Source organism: Chaetodon auriga, chromosome 11, assembly GCF_051107435.1.
Source record: "Chaetodon auriga isolate fChaAug3 chromosome 11, fChaAug3.hap1, whole genome shotgun sequence".
NCBI lineage: Eukaryota > Metazoa > Chordata > Actinopteri > Chaetodontiformes > Chaetodontidae > Chaetodon > Chaetodon auriga.
This window is the reverse complement of record NC_135084.1, coordinates 9,673,849-9,683,638: the sequence shown is the minus strand read 5'-3', so window position 1 is coordinate 9,683,638 and position 9,790 is coordinate 9,673,849. Positions and strand designations below refer to the sequence as shown.

General features: G+C 44.3%; 1 protein-coding gene across 1 annotated transcript; it reads right to left on the bottom strand.

The window, feature by feature from the left end:
* On the bottom strand, positions 1-8,465 carry b3galnt2 (beta-1,3-N-acetylgalactosaminyltransferase 2). Its single transcript, XM_076743949.1, has 12 exons — positions 8,230-8,465; positions 7,387-7,513; positions 6,901-7,001; positions 4,775-4,974; positions 4,426-4,521; positions 3,960-4,067; positions 3,762-3,840; positions 2,975-3,158; positions 2,514-2,639; positions 2,166-2,325; positions 2,018-2,074; positions 1-1,057 (listed from the first exon to the last, which is right to left on the bottom strand). Exons 1-12 carry the CDS (start codon positions 8,336-8,338, stop codon positions 920-922), a joined length of 1,485 nt encoding a protein of 494 aa, XP_076600064.1. The 5' UTR covers positions 8,339-8,465; the 3' UTR covers positions 1-919.
* Between the last annotated feature and the right edge of the window lie 1,325 nt (positions 8,466-9,790).

Sequence of the window (9,790 nt, the reverse complement as noted above, 5' to 3'; positions counted from 1 at the left end):
CCTCTCTTTGAAGTGTTCTTTATTTCCTGTGAGGAGGGTTTCAGAAAACCAGTGTTAAACCAGTGAGTCTATTTGCTCGGTCAAGTTCCAAAAACGCGTGTTGCAAATACACAAATTCAAATCTGTGTCGATATCACAAGTGTTAACATACATACAGTATGACGCCTAACAAATACAGTAAGGCCACATCACTATTTGCACAATGACAGTCACAGTACAAACTGTGTATGTGTGTGTGTGTGTGTGTGTGTGTGTGTGTGTGTGTGTGAGAAAGCTTGTCATAAATCTACAAATAGTGAAGAGGATGAAAAGCTTAAGACAATAATTTACAAAATATAGCGATGTAAAGCGATCATCTTTAAAATTCCATCAAATGTCCCTTTGAAGCCAAAAGGTTTAAGTCTGTCAAGTATCAGAGAGCCGATAATTCTTGTATTACAAAGTACTCAAGTCTTACAGCAACGGTTCTGATGATCATCACATGCTGGTATTGCACATGGTCTTATCAATCCCTGTCAGTTGTCTCATTACTAAAACGTCCTTCAATCCACAGTCTTTTTCCACCTCTTGTCTGCTCCACCGAAGACATTTTCAATGTCAAATTTAATAACTGAGTTCATGATACAAATACTGAGTGTGCTACAGCTAAATGTGAGTTTTTAACATATTCTGAAGCTGCAAATGGTTTATTATGTTGGCACAGTCTTTGTGTTAATATTAAGAACCTGCGATGGCATCTCAAAGTTTTTCAGATTATTTTCCAACAGAAAGTCCCAAATTTCAAAAATCTAAGTGTTTTTTTTCATATAACAATAAAAGTCCGAAAGGACCCCGTTTTAAGGAAACCACAGAAGCTGAACTGATGACCTGTGTCGAGTGCATTCTACCCACAGCGCCACCTGGTGAGCGTGAACCACATCTAGTGGCCCCAGGGACAGCCGCAGGGGTCTCCGCAGGTCCTCTTCCTGTCCCAGAGGATGTGCAGCTCCTCGGCTGTGTGCTGGGGAGAGGACAGCATGTCCAGGTAGCAGTCTTTCTCACACAGCCAGCCGGGGTCCTGGCAGTAGCAGAGGGGCGGGACAGAGGCTGAGTTAACGCGCACACACTGACGGGGATATTAGCCGTGCACCGGTTCAGGTCTTACTCGGGTTTAATTGTTAACATGCACCTTTGATACGCTGCAATTGAACTCCATGTAGCCGAGTTCACACAGATAACAGACTGATTGTAGGCGTGCAGTGAAACGCTGCACAGGTGGTGCAGCTGTGCTAAAAGGCTTCTGAACTATAAGGAATGAGCAGTTTGTGTTTTGAATATGAAAAAATGTCAAATGTGCATACAGTTTGTCACAGCTGTAAAGCAAACGACAGCGAACATGAGAGCAGTAAGAAGAGGAGAAACATGACCATCTCAACAGCAAGGGAGAGATTTAAGAGTGAGAGGAGGTCAGCCGTTTATCATAGTTCACACTTTTCTTTTAGATACTGCATGTTTCAGTAGAAATATTAGTAGTAGAAATATTTTCCTATCTCTCCCATTGCTTTCCTGTTGATCGCTCTGCTGTCCTACTTGTTAGCTTCAGTCACTTTGAAAACCACTAACTTGTATGAAAAGTCCATACAAATCAAGTTTGATTGATAGCCCACAGTAAGCTGAGCTCATCACGTCAGCTGAGATGGAAGATTCACTCTTATTTTGATTCTGTTTATTCCATGTTTCCATTTTTAACTGATATTTGCATTCATATTTTTGTCAACTCTTTTTTGTACCATGTCTGCTTCCAGAAAAAAAACATTGTATACATGATTAAAAGTCATTTCTTCTTCTTCTTCTACACTGTTTTCTAACAGACACTGAATGCCTCTCGTTGGTGGACTGTGAAAACACCAAGGACAGCGCTGCGAAGTGTTCGTTGTTCTTTCCCTGACAAAGGCTGATATTGTCATTTATAGATGTATTCGAATGTCGCCAGTAATCAAATCATTTGTGATCAAGGTGCTTCATCTGGATGTCTTACCTGATACTTCTGTGGTCCAACAGCTGCCATCCATATCCCCATGCTGACATCTTCTCCCTGTAACAAGATCAGGGCAGAATCCTCACACTATATATTCACAACTCCCTGCTCTCACAGCACCACAGTCACTTGCTCTCGGGTACTCTACCTGGTAGGCCTTCAGTTTATCTGCATTGCTGGCAAGCCACTGGACCAGGTCACGGGAGACCACATAGCCTGAGCCGCAGGCGAACGCCGGGTAGGCTGGACTAGCGTACTCCAGTTCCTGCCACTTCCCAATGCGATCCACTGCCCAGCTCTGCCTGAAACTGGGTCAGGGCAGCAGATACATCACCGTCATCACATCCTGTCTGCCTCTCACCTGACCCATCATCCTTTTCACAGAGCGTTCCTGTTTCTGTCATCTGACATTCACCTGACAGCGCGCTGAAGTTGCAAACACAAGTGGACCAAAATCAAGAGTGAAATGCACGTTCAGACACCAAATTGCACTTACTTCCCCCACCAGAAATTGCTGCGCCTGAGACCCTTGTGGTCAATCTTCATTAATACTGAGTCCACGTCGATGTAACAATCATCATCAGTCTTCAGCAGCAGATTAAAGTCAGCGTTTCCCACAGACCTGCCAGAGAGGGAATTTGCAAACTTAATTAAAGCCCACCTTCGGATTTTTAGCAATATCCCAGAGTGGATTTACTTTCAAACACTGCTGAGAGTGAAGGGCAGGAGGTCCCGCAAGTAAATAATATGCCTGTCAAGTCAAAGCTGAAGACCACTCTGTATATTTTACTACCTGATGACACACAAATGTACTTTTTCCCTGACTGAGTGATTGCAATCCTGATGCTAACAGAGACATTTTGAGCCAATGACACACTTTCATTTCAGGTAGCTGATTTCCTCAGAGGACTCAGGCAATTTGGAGACAGAGAATCGAGTCATTAGCACTTGGCGTACCATTTATAGAACTGAAGCAGTTTGGAAGGCACGTTCCTGTAGGTGTCTACCACGTCGACAAACACCATGTCGCCGTGCCTGAGGCTCTCCTGCTGCAAGGCAGCGTCCTCCTGCCTCAACCTGGAGGCATGGTGCTCCATCCGAGCTGGACGGTCCCGCAGGAGCCCCGACAGGCCGTCTCCATCTGACTCACAGGTGGTGGGGGTTAGGCATAGGGAGAAACGTAACGGAGGTAATGGGGGGGAAAAAAAGAGAAAAAAAAGGATAAACTGGGGAAAATGGAGGAGTTCTTGTCCAAAATGAGATTTTGAAAAAGTCACATTAAGTTTGTATTCAACCTCTGTCTGAATAAATTACGGCACCTTTGAGGGATAATAACTTAAACCACTGGCTGGCAAAACACAATGAGAAAACTGTAACATTTCACTGAATGGAACATTAGTTCTGTTTTCACAGACATTGGATGGTGAATTTAATTTGGTTTTTCCCAAAATGGCCACAAATCCATTCTCAGATAAACTCAAATGCAAACGCATGCAGGTGGTATAATCAATAATGTAACACAACAGGGTAGAGAGGGGGAAAAGTGTTGTTTCATTTGGCACATATGCAAGAGCCCCGAGGCGAAAAAGGAGCTAATCTCATAACCTGCCAGAGTGAATCACAGTGGTTTTTTTTTATATTTACATGCAGACTGGGATTTCTTTTACAACACTTGGCTCATAGGGCGATTTTGATCGAGCTGTTTTCATAAAAAGCACTGAATTAATTCTGTTGCTGGACCAACCATAGATAGTAAATGTGAACCCTCCAGCCAAACCGGGAAATCCAAGCGCGCTTCTGTGAGGCAACACGCCCTCTGCAATCTGCAATTCAAGGAAACAGCAGTTTTTAAAGTTTTTAACCGCTTGAAATTTTCCTCTGCTTCAAAACTTGAGAGAAAATATTTTGATTTTTAGATGTTGGACGCCACGTCGGTACGTACGGAGGAGATCTTGAGCACACCTCCTCCATCACTGAGCTGCACAGAGGAGGAATTGACACTCAGTCCAGCAGAGTCCAAATTCTCCCAAACCAGTGTCCCCTCAAAACCCTGGACAAAAAAACAGATATTTAACTCTCTGTACATGTGGCATATATTCATAAAATCTTGTTTCTGTCATTTTCTAACTTCTCATTTTGCAGCAGTGATCTACACGTGTACTCCAACATGATGGGGAGGGCTTTGACCGCTATGTACAGCCATCCGTCACTAACTACAGGAAAAAGTAAAGACACAGTTTAGCTAGCTGCGTTCAGTTTCTGATTTTCCTTGAAGAACTTTGACAGAACTTCTCTGTTTTGCAGACACTACAATCAACATGAATGATGAATGAAATGAAAGCCATCGAATCGTGTTAGAGTCTCTCTCTTCTGGGTGCTGGCTGGGGAACATCCTGTGAAAAACTGACCTTAGGCAAGATGAACTGCTCCACTGGTTTGTACCACACCCCATTCACCATGGTCCCTGGGCTGATGGCACTGAAGCGAGCAGTGACCACAGCCTCCTGCAAAAAAATCAAGCTCCATCAACAATTCATGAATGTGCAAATTCACCTTCATCCACACTCTGTACCATGCTGTCTTATCTGTTATCTTAAAGACAAGCAATCCAAAAGGACTTGGAGTTTATGTCTATAAATGAGGCAGTCAACAGTACCAGCAGCATCCTCCAGCTGCCCCCCAGGCTCTGTTTCTACTGGGCTCCACAGAAAAACAGCATACGGGATACATTCTGCTCAGAGGTCCAGGCTCTGTTACCTCCTGGTCCAGCTGGAGAAGCTTCACCGTCACATTGCTCTGAAGCTCGGGCCGGGTCCCGCTGGGAAACACCCCCAGCCTGGTGATCACCACGGGGTGGAGGACCTTGAAATCCAGAGCGATGGCCGACACGTCGGAGGGGGCGAGCGCCGAGGGGTCGGACACCGTCACGAGCTCTATCTCTGCATCCTGGCCTGCCGCTGGGACAGAGGGATGGCAGACATTACTGCACAAGCACGGGTGAAATTTATGACGCCGCCAGCGTGCTGACCGTCGCTTTTCGGTGATGAAGGCCGGCTGATTCGGGGGGAGGCAGAGCGCTCAGAGAAGAAGGCAAGCTCTGGTAAAGACACACCATCAGCACTTTGAGGAGCTGGATCGTAGGACTGCTGTCCTCAAAGCCAGTTTCTGCTCGTGAGTGTGGTTTCTTAATTACAAAAGAGCAGTTTATTACCCAGGAGATCAATGAAAAGATCAAGGCTGTTAAAGGGAAGCAGGCTTTTTTACTTTATATGCGTTCCACAGAAGTTCTGCTGCTCACTCCAAAATAAAGACAATTAAGAGGCGAAGAACCACAAAGAGGAAGCAGCAGTTCATCAAACCAAGTGACTGAGTGGGACTGAGTGGCAGGCTTTTACCAGAGTCTGCACATATATTTAACATTCCTACGCTCACTAAATACAAATGATTAGTTTGTGCTTATTTCTCAAAACTAGTAACAGCAGTGCATCTCTTGGCACTGGACAGCGTGAGACTGCTATTTTATTCTGGGGAAAAATGAATAAAGCTTGGCATAAATTATAAATTATTAACAGCAAATTCAGTGTTATTTAGCATCTTTTGGCGATTTTTTTTAACATCAGGCAACAACTGAAGGGTCAGAATATTCTACAGTGTTTACAGTTCAGCAGTAAAGTACGCAGAGTGCAAGTCAAGTCACAGCGATGGAAACTTCTTACGTTAGTTAGTCTGCAGATGATTGTTTTGTCAGAAAAACACTAAAAGATGAACATCCCAGAGCTCAAGATAACTTCTTCAAAATGCTTGTTTTTGTCTGAAAAAGACTAAGAAAGCAACTAATATGGAACAAATTGTGCAGAAAAAACGATTTAAACAGTTAACTGCTGATCAACAAATCAGTTAATCATTTCAGCTCTCATTTCAACACACTGATCCAACACTGTAACACACACTCTTCATGTTTCAGTCTCAAAGCGTTTCAATATCATTAATTCTTCTTCCTTTTCCTCAGCGAAGCACAAACAACAGATTTAGTAAAAGAAGCTGATCAGCATTCACCTCGTTGTGGTCCTGAAGAAAAATCCCCGTGATGAATGCAGCACACACAAACAAATTTCAACAACAATTAATTGTCCACTTAACACGTGCTTTGACCTGAATCCTGAGTCAGGTACCGGACTGAAGCAGCCACTGTCTCTCTGTCCTCCAATCACACCGAGCATCCCTCACCAAAGCCCGCCCGCCCGCCCGCCTCCGATTCTGAAGCAAATCACGTCAACACTTACAACCATTAACTCTGCGGAGAGCGGAGAACGGGCTGGAAAAAACAAAACATCACCATGACCCTAAAGGCCGTCATCTGAAAAAGCCTACTCCGACGAGCAGTAATTATGTTTTCATGAAGGCAGCGCACGCTGAACAGAGCGGGAAAAGTAGTGAAACGTCTGCGCTGGACTGACTCTGGAAGGTGAGAGACATAACAATTACTGTGGACGTTCTATCTGACAGTGAGCCGGTTCAATTATTTCCTGTATAGTGCGTCAGTGCTTCCTATAGCTTTACTTTTCAAGTGTCAGTACGCCGTTCTTGCAATGGCTGCAGCAGCGGCGTCGACTGTGAGAGATTTCTGCTTCGGCCTTGGGCGGAGAAAGGAAAAGAACGGTGTCCTTGAGGTGTGGGTGAACATGAATAAAGGTGTTTTACTTCTGTTGAGAACACACATCTTTTTCGTTCCTTCAGCTCATCTCCTGTTTTCTGCCTCGGCTACACTTTTTCTTTTTCCATTTTTTCTGCACATGCAAGCAACAGATTGAACACAGAGCATCTTTCCATATCAGTGTGTGGGGCTGTCCTTTCTTTCTTTCGTTTTTTTTTTTTTTTTTTACCTGGCTCAGTGAAGTTCAGGAGGGAGCAGGAGTACGGATCCTCTCTGTCCTCCTCTGGAATGGGACACCCATGTTTGCCCACGATAAACTTCACCCCCACTCTGAAAATAAGCACAAACACTATTGCATTCATCTTTTTTTTTTGTGCGATATTAGGCTGCAAGATTTCTAAAGCTTGTCCATCTATCCACCCTCCGTTGCCATGGTTACTGGGGGTTGCTTAAAGGCCATCACACCTTATCTGTGCTCAGATCACTGAATGAGAAGGAAATGGACAAAAAGGAAGAATGAAAGAGAGAACAATATTGGCCGCCGGTCAGGTAGCTAAAGATAAAAGGGTTGATGGGGCAGTCAGTTATTTTCTGCCAGCTGCGGGCTTTATTTCCACTGCATGAATCTGCCCTTGGAAGGAAGGAAGGAAGGAAGGAAAGAAGGAAGGAAGGAGGGAAGGAGGTGTTGCTGGAGTTGGAGCTCCAGCGTACAGACCTGTGCTGGAAGTGGGGGTGATCTCGCAGGTAGCCCAGCCAGGTGTCCCTTATCGCTTGTCGCAGTTCATAATGGTGTCTCGCTGACAGCACTCCCACCAAAACTTCACAGAAAGGTAAAGCCTCATCTGTGTCAGAAACAGAAAGCCACGCCAAAATGTTGGAAAAAAAAATCTCAAAACAGGATGCCACTTCCTACCCAGTGATGAGGTGTTTAATGGGAGGATGGTGCTAAAATATGAGCTACAGCTGGTGACAATGATAAGGCATCAACCGGAGATAAAAACACGAACATCACACTTTGATGAAAGCGTGATTTGCGCTTCACATTCCTGCTCCTGACAGCCTCTCATCTCTAGTTTTCAGCGGCTTGCTGTGATGCATCCTGTACCTGACCTGAAAATGGTCTTCATGCATCAAAAGCTGGTTAAACTCTAGTCCTCTGATAAAGAAAAGCGGGTTCAGCCTCCGCTGTAGCCCCGATAATAAGTGACAGTCATTTGAAGGCAGCACGGAGCTCAGGAGTTGCACTGTAACAAGGCGGAGATGCTCAGCTCGCTTCAGTTCAGACATTAGATGATCCCAGCAACGCCCAACACTACTGAAGTGTTACATTCACACTATTTCCCACTAAAACACACACACGGACACACACTCGAGCACGAGCACACGGTGAGACGAGCACAAACTGCCTGTTCACACACAAACTCACAAGCACAACACACACGCCGCGGCAGAGAAAGCAAAGTTAGCCAGCCGCTCGGATGTGAAACAAAAAAAAAAATGAATAAAAAAGTTGCGAGCCTTTGAGGAGGTGAAGCCCGTGGCTGTGGCTAAAAAGTACCCGAGTGTGTGTTGTTGTCCGGCGGGGTGGAGGAGGGTCGTTGTGCCAACCACAAGTGCACCAGGACGGCGACAGCACAGGGCAGCAGAATGAGCGCTAGCCTCCGCATGGACGGAGCCCTTCACTCAGCCGGAGCAGCCTTCAGCTTTAGCGGCGCGGAGCCTCTTCCTGAGCCGCACGGAACTGCACGGTGTGAGCCGCTCCGTGTGTGCGCTTCATTTCAGCTCCGCAGCTCTCCGCCGGGCTCTCACCACTGCCTCATGTCTGCCTCCGCCGCTCGGAGAGACGGACCAATGGGAGACGAGGAGCCCTGCTGCGGTGCACTCTGGGAGATGCAGTTCTTTAGCCAGTCAGAACAGTATTGTACAAGAATCTCTACAATAAAATATTGGTAAAGATAAGTAACCTCTTCATGCAATTTGTTATTATTATCATTCTTATTAGTAATAGTAGTAGTAGTAGTAGTAGTAGTAGTAGGAGGAGGAGGAGGAGGAGGAGGAAGAGTATTAGTAGTAGTAGTGCTACGAGTAAATATATATATGAATGATATAAACTGTTAAGGAATAATAATAATGTTATGGTTACATAGAATTAATTATATAATATGAACTTTACACATACTATGATATGCAGTTTACAGAGGCTGGACAGAATAATGAGAACACCTTAAAATATAATGTATTCCATTTCAACTTTTCACACTTTTCTGTAAGATTTCCATCTCTCCCTACCATAAATTTGTATAACCTATTAAAAGATAAATGTGTGCACCACAGAGTGTTTCGACTCTACATTTCAGCATTTCTCACATCTCCATAAAAAATTGAGCAGCACCATGCAGTTGCAATTTCCATTCAAGCAACTTAAAAGTAAACCAATGCTATAGCAAGCACAATAAATAGTTTATTGCATGTCCTTGAAGTAAATTTAAACACCGAAACACTGATTATGGCTACAAACAGTGTTGCCGAGGTGAACCTCCCCATGTTTATCACATAAAGAAGTGTCAGGTTTTTTGGTTTGTTTGCTTCTGTCTACATTGTGAATTTCTTATGAAGTGAGAAAAACCTTCTAAGCAGAGAAGAAAATTAACATATGAATCATTTTATACCTCTAAAAGCCAGGTGACATGTTGTGGCTTTAAGATTAGAACATAATGTTATTAAACCCGTTCCTCTGTGCTGCACATAAATCATTTAAATGGAATCTATTGTGCATGGAGAGGGGTGTTTGAGGAGGATTTCTTCTGACTCTGAGAACACCAGTGTTTCTCCTGAAGAGGAGGAGTGGGCCACACCACCAAGAGCGCCTGCTGCCATGCTTGTAAACATTTCATTTGTGCTGATTTTAATGGAGTTCCAGTGTTGCATAAATGTTATTTTAAAGAAGACTCCACCATCTACAATATCCTAGGGAAAAATACTAATGTAATGGGAATGCACTGTGCCGCCGTTATGAGTAGAAATGAAGCTACACCAGAACAGCATGCTGCGACTGTAGATGCATAATCTTATCAGAAATGAATACTATTCTCATGTATTTTGCGTACACTTTGGGGGCT